The sequence below is a fragment of the Typopeltis vanoorti genome, chromosome 12 (assembly GCF_054136105.1).
Source record: "Typopeltis vanoorti isolate ZY-2024b chromosome 12, IOZ_Tvanoo_1.0, whole genome shotgun sequence".
Lineage (NCBI taxonomy): Eukaryota > Metazoa > Arthropoda > Arachnida > Uropygi > Thelyphonidae > Typopeltis > Typopeltis vanoorti.
The window spans coordinates 36,097,642-36,116,862 of record NC_143560.1 but is presented as its reverse complement, the minus strand read 5'-3'; the positions used below and the strand labels follow the sequence as shown (position 1 = coordinate 36,116,862).

The 19,221-nt window shown below is 36.8% G+C and overlaps 1 protein-coding gene across 1 annotated transcript in view; it reads left to right on the top strand.

Annotated features, from left to right (window-relative positions):
* LOC150100697 (uncharacterized) overlaps positions 1-19,221 on the top strand; it is a 463,381-nt gene that overhangs the window by 425,182 nt on the left and 18,978 nt on the right. Inside the window, exons 16-17 of the mRNA XM_090401246.1 lie at positions 7,835-7,971; positions 11,484-12,495. Coding sequence (XP_090257372.1) covers positions 7,835-7,971; positions 11,484-12,495 — 1,149 coding nt within the window. The remainder of the gene's footprint in view (positions 1-7,834; positions 7,972-11,483; positions 12,496-19,221) is intronic.

The window sequence follows — 19,221 nt, the reverse complement described above, 5'->3', positions numbered from 1 at the left end:
AGCTAAACACTGTGTAAAACTAGCTAAACAGAAGTCATGGGAAGACTTTCGTAAGAACATAGAAAATAAATATCAAGAAGGTGGCATGATATTCTGGTGGTTGTTGAAGAAGCTCAGAGAAATAGAGGAAAGAATGCTGTAAAAGGAATTAGAGATGATAAAGGTGACATGAAAACTGAAGAAAAAGATATCCTTGAAGTATAGAGTAATTACTTGGAAAAATTGCTAAATGAAACAAGCAGTGATAGCATAGAGGTAAAAAACACTCAACAGGCATGCAATCAGAAATACATATCCATACTTGAAGAAGAAAAAGCCGTCAAAGGCCTGAAATGTGGAAAGGCAGCAGGAGTAGATGATATCCGACCAGAAATGCTCATGTATGGTGGTATAAAAGTCTTACAGTGGCTTCACTGCATAGTTCAGAACGCCTGGACAGAGGGATGAATTCTGGATGATTGGAGTAGAGCTGTCATAGTAGTACTCATATATAAAAAGGGAAATAAAACTGAATGTGAGAATTATAGAGGTATTTCTCTACTGGGTGTTCCTGGTAAGATATATGCAAGTATACTTGAGAAACGGTTGAGAAGAATTGTGGAAGGGAAGCTTGGTGAAGAACAAGCTGGATTTAGGTCAAATAGAGGCTTTCAGGATCAGATCTTCACTTTACGACAAATAGTGGAGAAATCATGGGAATATAACAAAGATCTGTATTTAAGTTTTGTCGATTTGGAAAAGGCATATGACAAGGTGCCAAGAGAGAAGCTATGCAAAATGCTACAGTTATATGGTGTCAATGGGGCATTATATCAAGCATTACTTAGTCTTTATTTGAGTTGTAAGTCAGCAGTTAGAATTGAAGGAAGTACAAGAAGCTGGTTTAATGTTAAATCTGGTGTGAGACAAGGATGTACATTATCCCCTCTGTTATTCATTATCTATATAGATCACATTATTAAACCTGATATCAAAATTGGAGATGTTAATCTCAGCTTTTTGCTTTATGTGGACAATGTTATACTCCTAAATAAATCTGCTACAAGTCTGCAAGATTCCTTCACTAAATTGAATAACTGTTGTAATAGATATGGTATGAAGGTCAGCAATAACAAGCAAAGACAATGAAATTTAAAATATCAACTGCATTGTGAATGGGGAACCTATAGAACAAGTAAAACATTTTAGCTACTTAGCATGATTTTTAGTGAAAACAGTAAATTAAATATGGAAATAGACAACAGAATCAACAAAGATGGTATGGTAGGAAGTCAACTGAATAAATTTATATGGAATAAGAGAGAAATTAGTCAAAACACTAAATTAGCTGTTCAAACCAATTTTAATTTAGGGATCTGAGAGCTGGGTTAGAAATAAAACACTTGATCAAAGACTGCAGACCACAGATATGAGAGTCCTGAGAAAGATTGGGGTGTGAACAGATGTATCAATGGCAATATCGTGTTAAAAACACGATATTAGAAAAGAACTTGACCCTGTTAGCATCCAGGAATGTATTAGCAGAGCTAATCTCAGGTGGTATTGTCAGTTAAACAGAATGGGAGAGGAAGGATTAGCCAAAAAAGTGTTTTCTGCTACGTTGGCAAGAAAAAAACCTAGAGGAAGATCAAGATAGATGTAGATTGATACAGTAAAGAGTGCCTTAGTAGATAGAAATATAAGATCTGATAATGTTGGAGTCTTGATAGATAACAGATTGATTTGGAGGAAAATTGTAGATAGGAAGTTTAATGATGTAAGTTTCATGTAGTACTATCATATCCAGTACATCCCTTGAAGGTACATGTCAGGAATTTGATGATGATGATGATTATGACGATGGTATCTGGAACATATAAAATTTGCCCTTCTTAAGTATCTCCTCAACAGAAATTGGAAACTATCAAGCAAACGGCACTATTAATGAAGAGAGCTGTCTATGATTTTCCATGTAATTCTTGGATCTTGAAACCATTTTGTTCAACAACATCCTCAAAGGTAAACAGAGTGTGGAACTCCTTTTGCTTATATTAAAGGTGTTTCTGAATGTCTGGCAAAGATTTCAAAGAAATTCCTATTCATTGCCACCTTCAAACCCATCAATCAAATCCATACGCCTTTTACTTTCTCCCAAAGACAAACTATCACCATTGCTGTTACCTGATGTTTATCCGGTATTATGTTTTTGCAATTTGCTTTATTTTTGTCATATTAGTGAAAAAAAGTGTTTCAGATCATCAGAACTATATCCAACTTACCAAGATTGTAAATCTGGTTTGGTTCAACATGGTATTAATAACAGTTGCCACAGAGCCAGTGAAATAATACCAAACTTTTACATAACTGTACTTTTAAAGTTATACATTTATTCAAAGAAAGCGCTATAACCTTAATCCATTATGCCATCTTAAATTGTAATAAATGTCTTTCTATTCCAAAAAAAGTTTGGGAAATTGTTATTTTAAATTGTATTAAATAATTTTAATACAATTTAGGATAATATATTAAAACATGTATTAAAATAATGCATTAAAACATACTTGGTTGGCTGAGTGGTTTAGCGTATCTGCTCTCCAGCCAAGTGGTTGCCTCTGCTACTAATGGCTCACGCAAAAAGTTAAGCAACTTTGAGCGCAGTTAGTAGTAGGAAGGGGTTAATCATTCAATGCTGTTGGCACACTCTCCCTCGATGAGTCTTTGGATTCCCTGGAGGTGTCACATAATAATAATAATAATAATTCAAAAAATCCTGCCATGAGCATGGATGTTTCTATTTATCCTACTACCTCTGTGTGGAAAGAGAATCTGTGACCTACCACTTATTCTTGCAGAAGACTTCACACTCTCAAAACTTCATGAGGTATGGAAATGACTATACAGTGTCTATGGATCAAATACGAAAAAAAAAATCATATAGTATCTAGGATAACATATTTAGAAGAATTCTGTTGTAATGCACATAATTTTCTGTTCTTTTGTATTTCAAATTTTTATCATTGTTCTTCAGTTACCCCCAGCTGAAGAATAGTCATAAAAATTTGAATAGAAAAATTTCACAATGATTTAAATTTGAATTCAAATTTAACGATGTTTCATGGTACATAAAATGAAATATTTGTGATTAATAAATATTAAATTTTTCTGTAGCATACATCATCATCATCACTCTCATGAAATTCTTGATGTATATCCTCAGGGTGTACAGGTTATTAAAATAATTAATCTGTCAAGACTGATATTGTCAGACCTTATAATTCAGCCTTGAAAGGCACTTCTTAATGTAGTAATCCACCTAGATCTTGGCATTCCTCTCAGTCTTTTTTAATCTACTCTTGATAAAAACACATTTCGTTGACCTTTCTTGATATTGCTAGTTTCTGCTGGCCTGGTTGGCTGAGTGGTTAGTGTATCCACTCTCCAGCCAAAATGCTGCGGGTTCGAATCCCGCTGTGGGCATGGATGTTTGTGATTGTCTGTGAAATATGTCTAGTGGTGATGGACGGTAGATGGCATTGGTGAACTGAGTGGTGGAGACAGAGTTGAGAGTACTTGCCCTCCCTCAATGAGTCGTTGGACTCCTTGGAGGTGTCACGTAATAATAATAATAATAATAATGATACTGAATGCTAACAAGATCAAGTTTTTATCTTAGTATTCTCATTTTTAATTTTTTGATGGATATGAATTTGATTTTGAGACTATGTAACTAAGCTGGTTTTGACAGAGTTCTCTGGTTGGTTGGAAAGATCTGGGTTCAAACTTTTATCAGGGCTTTTCAATCAAAGATGAGTTAGCTGGTTCTCACCAGCTGGATTGAATTTTGGGGTTCTTTTGGTATGTAGTAAGTAAGAAGAGGGATGACTTTAAAAAGTGCTGATGGTCAGGAAGAAACAGAAGCAAGCTAACTAGTTGAATTACTGAGTGATCATTTTGCAAGTGTTTACCATCTAGGTTGACATTGCAATGCTGGATATGACATTAACTGATGGGAGAATAGAGGTACTTGGAATACTGCAGAACCTTAGTGAGAACATAGCCATGGGATTAGATTACATATTTGCCTGTGTATTATGAGAGTGTGTGTGCAAAGGAATTATTAGCTCCTCTAACCAAGCTGCTTAAGGAAAGGAAAGGTCATGTTTGAGTAACTTGCTCACATTTTATAATAATGTGACTGTTGTGTTAGACAAGGGGGAATGAATACACAATGATACTTTTGTATGTTGATAAAGCTTTTGACCAGGATTCAGCATGAAAATCTGTTGCATAAGTTGGAAGATATGGTACTGGATTATGAACTACTACTTTGGATAAGGGAATGGCTGATTAACAGATATCAAAAAATGATGTGTGTGTTGTTGGGGCAGGGTGTAAGTCTGCAAGATTTAAGTGCCTGTAGATTAGATTAGTTCTTGGTCTATTGTTATTTAGTCTTTACATTAATGACATGTCTGCAGTTAGTCTAGCGGTTTACAACTATATGCCTGGGGAAGGAGTGTCCTAGGTTCGATTGCCATCAACAACATGAGGAGCTTAAGGATCTTCCTCAGCCATAGTATAGTTAGCCATCTTGGGCATGGACAATAGGGTTTTTCTCCCCAGTTTAGCTGGGGTTTTTCATCCCGCAAGTAGGCAAACCGGCCCCGTGAACACACACAGATACAGTCAGGAATACTTAAGACAATCCCTCCAGCCCATAGGCCTGAATTGTCAGATATGCCGGTCCCAAGCCCGGATAAAAATAATGGGGATTGAGGTGGTGCCATACCTCCCCGTGAAAGGGACTCATGGCCGTTGAATCACCATACGAAATGAATGAATGATATTGGGAAGGATTTAACAGGAGGCATGTAGCTAATTGCTGATGATGCAAAGATAGGTAATCAGGAATGTAACTAACCAGCAGTACTTAAATAATGATTTCAATGTAATGGAATTGTTGCCATGTAAAAGTGATCAGTTCGTTAGTAAATGTAAATTTATGCACTTGTAATTCATGACATTATGCTGAAAGAAACTGATCAGGCTGTATTCCCAATTTTTGTTATATGGTCCCTGAAAGTTAGTTGAAGTTCAGGGACCATATAACAAAAATTGTGAATACATCTCAGAGGATAATTGCAATGCTAAAATAAACACTGATATGTAAGAATGAGGAAGTCATTTTGCTTCTTTACGATGTTTTGATATAACCTCATCTAGATTATTGAACACAGATCTGGTCTCATAGTTTCCAAGGAGAGGCAGATACAGTGGAAAGAGTGCAAAGGAGAGTATTGAAGATGATATCAGTGGTGTGGAATGGATAATGTGCAGATGCTAGCAGACAGAAGAAAGAGGAGTAATATGATAGAGACCTACAAACTTCCAAAAGGGTCATACAGGATACCAGTGGATGGAATTTTTCATTTTCTGGAGGGTAGGAAGAGGATGAGAGGGCATTCATGGAAATTGAGAATGAATGCAGTCAAAAATGGAGGGAGAGCTAGATTTTTCTTTCATAGAGTGGTATGCGACTTGAATGGCTTGCCTTTTAAGGATGAGAGTGCAGGTAGTGTAAATAAATAAAAGAGAAGGTATAACATATGCTATGAGTGATATGTGACCTCCCTCAATGGGTTACTAACTCCCTGGAGGTCTCTTGTGGTAATAGGAAGGCCGTAGGACTAACATGAATTGGGCCAAGTTCTAAATGAATGGAAAGAGGGCAAAATCGTTCTGCTTTGTGAAAGTAATGATAAGATTTAAGATTTCGAATTATAGGCTAATCTATTATCTGAAGTGGTAGGTAAAGTGTTGGAGAGTTTAGTGAAGTGCAAGATTCAAAATTGGGTTGGAATACTAGCAGTTTCTTTGGACAGGCAAGTGTTTGATAAAGGAAGATCATGTTTAGCAATCAACTTATTATAGCAAGGTAACAAAAGTATTGGACAAGAGAGATGTACACATAGTGACATATTTAGATGTTTCAGATGCCTTGGATATATTATTGCTACATGGTAAGCTGATAATTAAATTGGGGCAGATGAGTTTAATAGTAGATTAGTGCATTGAAATGGACTGGCTATCTGACAGATATCAGCAAGTTGTGTATGAGGGAGCAATATCCTGCAAGAGAAAAGTCACTAGTGGTGTGCCGTAAGGGTCTGTTTTGAGGGGCCTTTGTTGTCATTCAGTGTGTATGTTAATGATATTGTTTTTAGATGATGCAAATTTGGGAAGAACCATGAGGAGTTGGAGCAGGTGTCTCTTGGCAAAAAGATTTAAGTAGACTGGGTGAATTTCAAGTGTGTTGGGTTACTGAGTGTAGTACTTTAAAATTCTAGAAGCAAAGATGGGATGTAGAGTATCATTTGGTACAGATATCTTAAAGAAGGTGGTGCGGATAAGGGACCTGAGTGTGATGGTAGGTGATGACCTAAAATTAAGGGGATATGCTAAAATTGTGAGGACAGCACAACAGGGTTATGATAATGAGTTGGAGGATACTGACATGTAAAAGTAAGAAGATATGGATCAAGCCTCATTAATTTCTATACACAGATTTTGTCACCATTTTTTCAAAATGATGAAGTGATATTGGAAGGAGTCCAGAGAAGACTGACTAAGGCTACCTTCCAATATCTTTTCATCCTTTGAAAATAGGTGGCCAAATCTGTGTACAGTAATCTCTATGCAAACTGATCAGTGCCTTATGCAATGGAACCATAATGGTCTGGTCTCTGGAATGTTAGATATGAAGAAAGATTGAGGAACTGCAATTTGCAGAGTGATTGAGATACATAAGTTGGTGTGAAATTATTATCAGATTAATGTGGATGAAGTTTTTCATAGAATGGAAGGAGACAAGGGAAGAATAAGAGACCATCTCTAGAAGCTGTATGAGGAGGATGTGTGTGTGTGTGTATGGAGGGGCATAGATTTTTTACATGGAGAGTAGCAGGTATTTGGAATGCATTGCCTGAATGTGGTGAGTTCATGGTGAGCTATGTGTATGATAGTGGGACTTGCAGAAAGTGATACTCCATTTGGAGTGATAGCATGTGGTTTGCTGGGGTGAAAAAATACTAAAGTTTGACAAGAGCAGGTTCATTATAGAAAGACAATATATGGAAATTTGCATAGCAACTACATTGTCTCAATCTGAATATATCTGTTGGGACCATGTGTATTCCCATTGTGAGAAGCAGTATTGCTTAATGCTGCTTTTATTGCTTTATATTATTGATGTATAGTAAAAACTATAAACTTTGATAAAACTTTATTTATAATTATGCTGTGCTGCTCATGATTCCATATTTGCATTGTCCATCTTTCATGTCTATCTATGCTATTATTCCATCTGTCCAGTCATACTGAAGATGCTCCTAATACTTTTTATAAAAATTCTATAAATTATTATTATTATTATTATTATGTGACACCTCCAGGGAGTCCAAAGACTCATTGAGGGAGAGTGTGCCAACAGCTAACGATTGTTTCCCTTCCAACTACTAACAATGCTGAAACTTGCTTAACTTTTTTGTGAGCCATTAGGAGGCTCTACCAATCGACCAACCTTTGCTGGCAAATAAATAGCATTATTTTTTGTGTGAGTAATTCATTTTTGTTACTCTTGAATGTTACATCAATTTATATTCTCAATAAAAAGAGAGCCTAATTAGCTTAGAGATAACAATGCAAATTTGAAATTTTTTGAATAACACTTCATATGCAAAAATATAACTGACATTAAACTATTTCATATATCTTTTTAAGCAAATATATTTTCATGTAAGAAAATTTTTATATATTAGCTATTTGAAATGCTTTAATATTGGAGTTTGCTTTGTAGTTCCTACTTATCACAGCAGACATACTGTTCAAGAATCTCCATGGAGTTATCCTCCTTCCTCAGGACAAAATTGTGAACTACATTCTCTTCATGCTATTGACCTTGCAGTTCCTCCACCACCATATGTTCCTTGTGATGTAAGTAACTTCATTATATACTTTTTTTTAATCTCCCTTAGAAATGTAATGATCTGTTGAAAATTGCTTATTATATACTGGACCCGTCTTGATTTCCACATTTCTTTGATCTGCTAATAAGTAAGTTCAAATAAATTATTTGTTAAAATTGTATCTGGTTTATTCAGTCTTTTAAAATCATAACCAGTTTGCATATACTTTTATTGTCCATCTTCTCCAACACCATTTCATGCAAACTGTTCAGCTTTTCTTTTAATAATCATCCACCTAAGCTTTTTACATGATTTTGACACCAGATATTGCAATATTACAAAAGACAGAAAACAAAGTTTCTATTTCTTCTACAGCAGAAAGAGAAATGAATGTTAATTCCTTGCTTCTTTTAAGATATAAAGCTGTGTGTGTGTGTGTGTGTGTGTGTGTGTGTGTGTGTGTGTGTGTGTGTGTGTGTGTGTGTGTGTGTGTGTGTGTGTGTGTGTGTCATCTTCCTATAGTCTCATAAGTTATGCTATAGACATTTCACTTTTATAAGTAATTACCTTTATTTTATAAGTAATTTTCTTACCACACTCGTCACCCCAGAAGGGTGACGAGTGTGGTAAGAAAAGCAAAAAAGGATTACGAAAGAACATTGGCCATGCAGGCTAAAGAGAATCCTAAACAGTTTTTTAGATATGTAGCAAGTAAAAGAAAAAATGTACATGGCAGATTGATTTTAAAGAATGCCGATGGTAGGGAGGTAACTGAATCAGTTGAGATAGTTGAGTTACTGAGTGAGCACTTTGCAAAAGTATATCATCCAGGTGGTGACATTGCAGAAACGAATAAACCAGTAGATTATACGGGAATTGTGGTTAATGAAGTGGAGGTGAGTAGTCTATTGCATAACCTCAATGTCAATACATCTGTGGGATTGGATGGTATACCAGCTCGTGTTGTACGAGAAGCAGCTAAAGAATTGTCAGTACCCTTGACCATTTTGTTTAATTTGAGTCTCGGGTCTGGGTTAGTCCCGAGCGGGTGGAAAGAGGGGAAAATAGTTCCACTGCATAAAGGTGGTTCCAAGACTGCTGTTGTAAATTACCGACCGATTAGCATATCAGGAATCTTTGTCAAGGTCTTAGAGAAAATAGTCAAGAGGAAAATACAAGATTGGATAGAAGAAAATGGGATACTGTATCGGGGACAGCATGGTTTTGTGAAGGGTAGGTCATGCCTCAGTAACTTGCTCACGTATTATAACACAGTGACGGCTGAACTGGATAAGGGTAATGGGTTTACGGTGATTCTACTGGACCTTGCCAAGGCCTTTGACAGGATTCCACATGGAATTCTAATCAGTAAATTGCAGCATATGGGAATGGACATAGGGTTGGTGAGATGGATAGGAGGGTGGTTGACGGAGAGATATCAGAGAGTGGTTTACTCGGGAGTAGAGTCCACAAGACGGCCTGTGACTAGTGGTGTGCCACAAGGATCTGTTTTTGGACCACTGCTGTTTAATTTGTTCATAAATGATATAGGAAATGATCTGAGAGGAACAGTACATTTGTTTGCGGATGATGCGAAGTTGGGTAGGGCAATAGTGAATGCAGATGACGTCAAAATTTTGCAGGATGATTTGGATAGATTGGAGGTCTGGGCTAAGGAGAATGGATGTCAGTTTAATGTGGCAAAATGTAAGGTTATGCATTTTGGGATGAAAAGATTGGCGGCAGTTTACTGCATTGGTGGAACCCTGCTCCAGGAAATTGATGAGGCACGAGATTTAGGAGTGTTGGTGGATAAGGAATTGAAATTTAGGGGACACATTGCAAAAGTGACCAAAATAGCTCATCAAATCACTTGGTTGCTGAAGAATACGTTGACAAGCAGAGACAAGCAGGTTATTGTTCCTCTCTATCGAGCCTTGATAAGACCCCATCTAGACTACTGTGCTCAGATTTGGTCACCTAGGTTTCTTCTTGATGGGGAGGAGGTGGAGAGGATCCAGAGGCGAGTGACCAAGATGATAGCAGGTCTGTGGAATGAACCGTATGAGAACAGGTTGAGGATTTGTGGGTTGCAAAAATTGGTTGATAGGCGGAGGAGGGGAGATATGATTGAGACATTCAAATTACTGAAGGGTTTCTATAAAATTAATTCAGAAGATATTTTTGAAAACAGGGCTGGTTGTGGGAGGACTAGGGGACATCCATGGAAACTGGGCAAAAGTGTGGTTAGTAAAGGTGTTAGAGCTGGGTTCTTTACTTTCAGAGTAGTGAATGAGTGGAATGCGCTCCCTGAGTCTGTAGTGGATGCTGTGACAGTGAATGAGTTTAAGGCGAGGTATGATAGATACTGTATGAATGTCAGATAGTTGTGATGAATATGATTTGGGGCCTCCCTCGATGAGTCTAATGACTCCCTGGAGTTGCCCGTAATAATAGTAATAGTAATAAGTATACAAATTAAACATATATAAGCTTTTTAGTATGCAAATAAGTTTATAATACTTATTTGCATACTAAAAGCATACTATTTGCAACATCTTTCAAAGACTTATTTAAGTCTTTGAAAGATGTTGCATTCCCAGCTTATGCAGATATAGACTGCCTTCATCTCTAACTATTGAAATGAATGGTATATTGAGTGTGCTGTAAACGTCAAAGCACTTGTAGATACAGTAATTCTGCAGTTATCCAATCACAGCAGCGGGAGAGCAATTTGCTAGTGTGGGATAATTGAAAGATTGGATAACTCAGGACACAATTACATGGCTTTGTAACCAGAAGTCAATATGACACACTAATCCAATTAAAGATCATTTGCACATGAGATGATTGAGAGATCACTGAACATAAGAAGGTAGTGGCAGCTGGATACCACCAGCATTTACGTTTTCAACCAAATATGGGAAGTTTATCTGCCAAGATTGATTCTATTGTCGCTAAAATTTCAAACTATTCAGAATAGGTCTGTGTAAGTGTTTTTGATTCAGATTACAACTTCAGCTTTTATCAAAATAAACAGCTGCCCTGGTTGGTTGGTTAAACAAGTTGATGAATAGCATATCTGCTCTTCAACCAACAGACTGTGGTTCGAACCCTATCAAGAGCATGGATGTTTATAAATGTATTTAGGTAGTAGAAATGAGGCCATCATCCTGCTTATTAAAGGCTTGAAAAAAGTTTCCTATTCTCTAGAGCACAGTTTGCATGTTATCTAACCTTTAATAACCTACTTACAGTACTAATAACTTTGAAAATGGATGGGATTCACATAAAAAAAAAAACAAAAAAACTGAGGCATATTTTGTTGGTAAGGAGGGGAAAGAATAGATTTACTTTGAATTATAAGCTATATGGAATTATTCAATACCAAATTAACCAGATTTTAATTCAATGATTAGTAATACTAAGACTGACTTTTAAGTTTCATTTATGTTAAGCCTAAATATTAAACACATACACTGAAACTTTATAGTCATTTATATATGATATTTGAGACCTTACCATATATTTCTTTTCTAGGAACGACAGTTATCTAGGAGTATTTCTAAAGAACAGTGTCTTATAGTAAATCTACCTGCCTCTGTGGATCACAACATGAATGAAATGCAGGCATCATCTGTCAATAACAGTAGTATTTCCTCTCTAAGTAAAGAATTGACTTCTACTATGACAACGACAACAACAATGACAATTGCTATGGCTCCTGCAGCAAAATTAAGTGAGACTACCTTGTCATCATCATCATTAGAAAACCAATTTCATCTGAAACAACAGTGCCAAAGTTCAGGAATTGATTTTCATAGTGTTGTTTCGATAGAAATGCTTGAGGAAGAAGCAGATGCCGAGGTCAATCAGTTAGAAATCAAAAGTGATGAAGTGATAAATCGTGTCAATGAAATGAGCAAGATTGTGTCTGATGCTGAAGAGTATCTGTTAAGTGATAAAAATAAAAGTGAAAAAGAAAATGAAGAAGCTGAACCTGTTACTAATGATCTAAAAACTAAATCATGTGATTCACTTCTCATGCTATCCAAAAAGGCAGGTAGGGCCACTTCTGAAGAACTAGAAACACCTAACAGTGATGTGATACCATCAGAAAGTGATACTGAAAGTCTCAGCACTCCTACCCCAAGTCCAACTCATTGTGCTGTTCCAGGATCACCTAGAAATTGCTCAACAAGATCAGGATCCAGCTTTGGTCTTCACACTCCAAATATTTTACCTGGGGTGGATAACCAGACTCAGAGTGTAATGGAATTTTTGAGACAGTTACAGTTTAATAACCAACTTCCATTTTCAGAAGGAACTTTCTACTTAGATCCAGATCTTATTGATTTAACAATGATTCCGCCTCCCATATCTATTGAGGATGAATATTGTGAAGCCTCAGCCACCATAACACATCCTCCATTAACTTTTGTGGACCAAAGGAATCTCTCTGATCAATATGAACATACGAGATCCAATTACATATCAAGCAGTGGAACAAGTTTTGTGGGATCATGTAGTGAACATTCACCCATTAGTACAGGTAAGGATAATAAATAAAAAAAAGTGTAAATATGTTTTTTATAATATATCATCATTTTCTGGCAAATATACCAAACATTATGACAGCCTAACACAATATTTCATGACTAATTTCTGATCATCATTTTTCAAACTAGTTTACATTTGTTCTCTGATTTGATCAGCATTTATATTTTGATCCTAATAGCCTATATCTTGCTCATCCTTTGAGTCTTTTCTCCTGTTTCGATAATCTTTCATTTTCCATTCTATTTAAATGACCACATTATCTTAGATAAGCTCTGTTTACCTGAATATTAACATGATTCTTTTCTGATATCTTAATTTTTAATATGGTTTAGCCATTGATGACATCTGTTTTTACTTCTCTAATTTTCCTCAAAACTCTCATATCTATGATCTCCTTTTTTTAGCTCGCCTCTCTGGTCTTCTTCTTCTTTCACTCTGCCTTATCCCATGTTAAACGGGGTCAGCGCACGAATCTTTAACCTTCCTCTTCCAAGTTCTCCGGTCCAGGGCATCCTTTGGACTCCATCCTTTCTCCCTAAGATCCTCTGTCATCTTATCCCTCCACCTGAGCTTGGGCCTTTTCCTCCTTCCCTCTAACTCCATATACTCCACTCGTTTTCCAACATACTCCTCACCCTTCCTCTCAACATGTCCAAACCACCTCAGCCTACTTTCTTGTATCTTCTTGCCAATTGGTCCCACCTTAACCGTCCCTCTGATGTAGTCATTCCTTATCCTGTCCTTCTTTGTCACACCACTCATCCATCTCAACATCCGCATCTCCGCTACCTCCATCTTCCTCTCCTGTGCCTTGGTTATAGGCCACGTCTCTGCACCATGGAGCATCACCGGCCTCACCACCATCTTATAGAGCTTTCCTTTCCTCTTACAACTCACTCTCTTTTCGCACAGGACCCCGCTCATCTTCCTCCAATTCATCCAACTGCATGTTATTCGGTGCTGTATTTCTCATCCAGGTCACCATTCCTCTCGACAACTGACCCAAGGTACTTGAATTTCTTCCCTGAAATTAGCCTTTCACCCTGGAGTCGTATGACGATATCCTCGTCACTCCCCGTTGACATATATTCAGTTTTCACCCAGTTAATTCTCATGCCGCTCTCCTCTAATGCCTTTCTCCACTCTTCCAGGGTATTTTCAAGCTTCTCTCGGGATGATTCGCATAGAACAATGTCATCGGCAAATAGCATGCTCCATGGTGCCTCCTTCTTGACATCCTCCACTAGTACATCCATGACCAGGTCAAAGAGGTAGGGGCTCAGAGCTGACCCTTGGTGTAGCCCCACGATAATAGGGTACCCTTCTGTCATGCCGACACTAGACCTGACCTGAGTTTCTGTTCCCTCATACTTCTCCGACACCCCCTTCTTCCTCATACACCTCCATACTGTTGGATCCTACTTCTTCTAAATCTTTAACTTGGATCCGACATGTTAATCACTATGATGTTTTTAAACAACTGATAAGTTGTAAGTTGATTTCTAATACAAATATAGAGAAAATTTATATTTATAGACTGCGCCACTCTATATCTGAATTAGTTCAAGAATTGAAGAAAAATCAACCTTCAACTATCTCTCCTTAAAACATATACTGGCCGAGTATATTTGACTTACTTAATTTACCTGCATTGGTTCGAATATTTTATGAATGGTGCAGTAAAAGAGATTCCGGAAAAATACAACTTTAGATAAACAAAAACAAGCATTTAATTTTAAAATCATAAATTATACACTTAAGATCAAAATACTAAATAAGTTATTATAAACACTTCAGCCTTTCTGATAATAAAGTCATGCAAACTCAGACAATGGTAATTCTGTTATCTGTAATACAGTCTTCTCACAGTTCTTTAAGTTCTAAATACAATAAAATCGCAGTAACACCACTTTACAAGCAAACACCTTTAAATTTACACTTCAGCTAATTTCCGAAATAGTTACTGTTAGTACTACAGGGAAATTCTAGGATGAAACTCACACACATCTCTGTATAGGAATATTAATTCACGCGTATTAATGGTTGGAATAATCTTACCGATAATCTTCTATCTTCATCTACTTATACATTTACACTTTTTACAACTGTAAACACTTTAAACAGTAAACGGCACTCATTAAATAAATTCTTCTAAGAAATAGCTGAATTAATCATCCGTCACAATACACATAAACAAACGTTGTTGCATAAAGTATTACTGATCACTCATGAAATAAGGCAATACACAATAATTCCTTAACTTTAGGTTTTATATGCACAGTTGTTCATTCCTCCGGCATTCGATTAATTCTTTAGGCACTATAATTCTAAGCACAGCTAACGGTAAACTTCAATTTTTACAGCCTCTACTATTCTAGTAACTCCGTGCTTTATTTCAAGATTCTGTGTGTCCTTGGCAGGTCGGCCCTGAAATTAAATCTCAACTCAAGTAATCGCTAGTCTATCCGTAATCACTTAGCTATCTTCTGTAGCTTTATTTGTTATTCTGAAACCTATAAGCTAACCGCTTCTCGACTAGTAGACTTTATTTAGCTGCTTGAGTGACTTGCCGACTCGCTATTATCGCACTGTGATTTTCGAATGCCGAATGCTCCGATTCCAACCTAATGCCAATCCCTCTCTAATAAATCTCTAATGCTCTCCCTTTCCCAACGTTCCTCGCTTTTTGTATCCGTTTTTCCCGCCTAAATTCTTCTCGTGATCTCTTTAACTAATTCCTTGTTAGTAACTTTCAGCTTTCTCCCCACGTTCTGTTCCAAAAACGTGCTCGTTCACTCACTTACATACGTTTCCATGACAACCAAAACAAAATATAATAAAATTGAGGTATTGCATAACTTAAACTTTCACAAACAGGAATAAATAAAGAATATTTATATTTCAATTAATGCACAGTTAAATTATCAAATAGAAGTTCTTATAATATTAACATAGTAATAACTAAAATAGCTTAATAATATTTAATACAGTCTTTTCATTATTAATACATATATCTTTGATTAAATAATTAGATATTAGACAAAATTAAAGTAGTTATATGAATATTAAATTGTAAAATAAGTTGTTTACATTAAATAATATTTACAAGTCTAGCCTTTGTGATGGAAGATCATGTTGGATTCTGAAGCAAATAATAATTACTCTAATCTCTACATAATCATAATCCAACAAAGGCTTACCCTTCCTTTGAAAAATTTTTCTTTAAAGAAAAATTTTCCCCCCAAACTCACAAGTGGAGAAAATCGACTTCTTATCTCCCTTCCAAGATCTTAAACAGCACTTAGTTTGAACATGATTAAATTTTTTATTACAGTCTATGTATTTACTTTTCTGCCCTTCTCCACTTAAGTTCTTGTTGTTTTTATCATAGGGAGAATTTTGATTGCCACACTTATAAAGTGGTAATGTCCTTTTAGGGCAGAGGTTCTGTTCTCTGTCACTAACTTCTAGCCTTAGTTGTCTACCGTCTTGGTAATCTGTTCTTTTAGTGTTTCTTTTGTGATCACTCATTCTTTTGTATCTCCACTGATTTTCCAAATTTCTAATTTTACTACTTAAGGGAGTAGTTACCTTGACAAAATTTACTTTAACTATTTGTTGTTTATTAGTGCCAACATCTGAATTAGGCATGGATATTTGTTGTTGTGATGGCTCATTAGTATCTTGTAGTGTTTCAGTCTGACATAGCACATCAGAATTCACATCACCATCTTTTTTAGTTAATTGACTTACAGATGACTTTTCTTTAGTAGATGGTCCCAATTCATATGATAATTTAAACTGCTTCGTCTGGTGTCTAGTCCTATCATAATCATGATTTCCATTTCTTCTGGTATATCTCTTCTTGTTCATCAGGGATACTTCCCTCTTAGAAAAATTACAGGAGAATTGATACCTTGCTAAGAAGTTTATTCCTAAAATAATGTGGGAGCTTAAGTTGGATGTCGTGGGGACAAGTAAATCTTGCCAGACACATAGTCCAAATTCTGGTAAGTAAATCCTTGCGTGAAGTTTCTCATATGCCATGAAGCTTGAGTCAGAGATAGTATTAATTCTTACAGGTTCTCTCAGCTTGGCAGTGCTTTTCCATAATTTGTTCTTTAAGGTTAAGAAATAATCCATTCTGATGGTAGAGGCATTGCATCCTGTATCTAATAAGATGTCACATTTAGAGCCCAGGATATCTCCTCTAATTCTCATCATTCTTTCATTAGGTGCTTAGTGTTTCTGAATTCTATTATTTCTTCTGTGGGGTATGTATCCAAATTTTGAGTCCCATCTGCTATTAGAGTAGTTTCCCTTGTTATGGAAACAATTCCTGGCATAATGTCCAACTTTGTTGCAATTATAACATTTTGGAGGATCTCTTTGTTTTGTCTCTGTCTTAGATTGAGGGATAATAGACATCTGTTGTTTAACATTATCTAGCCCTTGAATTACCTTATCTAGACTAGTTAAAATGGGTTGACTTTGTTTTTCCACTTCATGTTTAATTATCTCATTAATTTTATAAGTTGTGGGGTTTTGGTTTTCTTGAGACTTCAAAGTAATAGTTCATAATTGTCTCACAACCTCATTAAGACTATCCATTATTGGCTGATTTAACCTATTTACTTCCTGGTGAATTAGGGTTTTCACTTCCGTCATCAGCCTTTTGTCAAATTGCTCTTTACCTTCAGTTATGCAATTAATACTACTTGGATTTTCTCCAATAGTCTTTCCCTTTCCATCCTTATTTTTCTTTTCAACTTCAGATTGGTTCAAGGAACAACCAGTCTTATTTACAACATTAACAAGACCTACACTGGATGAGGAATAAAGGTCTCCTAACGTTTGTTCTTTTTCCTTGACACTTTTGAGACACTCTTCTAAGGTGGAAATTTTCTTCTTATAGGCTGTTTCTCTTAATTCTTGCCTAACACCTTGTCTAAATTGTTGGAATACAGCCCAATCTAAGTGAGGTTTATCCTCATTAGTCACATTTAAACTGTTGGCTAGTGTCAATAAATGATTGTGAAAATCAGTAACAGTTTATCTTTTTGTAAGACTCTCTGTAACTTCCATAAATTTGGGCCAATACTTCTTAATTTTGAGAACTGAGAAATAAGATTATCCTTAAATTTTTGATAATCTAATGTTTCTTTTAGCACTGGCTAGGGAATTGACAGTGCCTTTAACGTGGCTTTTCAATGAAAGTCTGGCTTTGGCAAAGGTGCCCAGGGAATGGAAGGAAGGTAAGATAGTGCCATTGCATAAGGGTGGTAACAGACTGGAAGTGTCTAATTATAGGCCAGTCTGTGTGTCATCAGTAGTTGTTAAGATCTTGGAGAAAGTAGTGAGGGACCGTATACAGCATTGGGCAGATGAGGGTAATGTTATCTCTGAGAATCAACATGGATTTGTGAAAGGACGCTCTTGTTTTAGCAATATGCTAGCCTTTTATAATAAAGTTACAAGAACATTAGATGAGGGAAAGGCATATACTGCAATTTTCTTAGACTTGGCAAAGGCATTTGACAGGGTGCCACATGATAATAAAGTTACAAGAACATTAGATGAGGGAAAGGCATATACTGCAATTTTCTTAGACTTGGCAAAGGCATTTGACAGGGTGCCACATGATATTTAAGTTGCAGTACATGGGTCTGGATGTCAGATTGGTTAACTGGATTCAGGATTGGCTGTCTGATAGGTATCAGAGAGTTGTGTATGGTGGAGCAGTTTCCAGGAGGCAGAGGGTTACAAGTGGGGTCCCACAGGGCTCAGTACTAGGACCTATATTGTTTAACCTTTATATCAATGACATAGCCAGTGGATTGCAGGGGGATATTCAGTTGTTTGAGGATGATGCGAAGCTGTGAAGGATTATTAGTAATAGTGCAGATGTGGTAGCCCTGCAAGAGGATTTAAATAAGCTAGATAGATGGGCAAATGAATGGGGAATGGGGGTGTCAGTTTAATGCAGCAAAATGTAAGGTCTTGAGGTTTGGGAAACATCGATGGGATGCTGCATACTCTATGGGAGGAGTTATACTGGAGGAAGTAGGGGAGACAAGAGATCTGGGGTTGATGATTGATAGAAACCTGAAGTTTAGGGGACATATTGCAAAGGTGGTGAAGGTAACACAGAGGATTGCTGCTATTATGAGAAGGACACTGACCTGCAGAGATAAGAGGGTTATCATTCCGTTGTATAAGTCTCTGATCAGACCACACTTGGACTATTGTTCTCAGATTTGGTCCCCAGGATTTGAAGGGGATCAATTAACTGTGGAAAGGATACAAAGACGGATGACAAAGATGGTTTCAGGACTGTACAAGGATAGTTATGAGGATCGGCTGAGAGAATGTGGGCTGCAGAGTTTGGTGGATAGAAGAAAGAGAGGTGATATGATTGAGACTTTTAAACTGTTGAGAGGTGGTTACAGGGTTGACACTGGGGAGTTCTTTCGCTTGGTTGAGCAGCGGGAGGGAGTGATGACAAGAGGCCATCCCTGGAAGTTACGAAAGGAAGCTGTGAGCAGGAGGGTGTTTGAGCCGTGGAATGCATTGCCTGATGGAGTAGTGGGAGCGAGAACGGTCAGTGAGTTTAAGGAGTGGTATGATAGACTTTGTGTTTCTCAGGGGGGGACCTCCCCTCGATGAGTCTTGACAGACTTTATGTCTTAGGAAGGACCTCCCTCTATGAGTCTTTTGA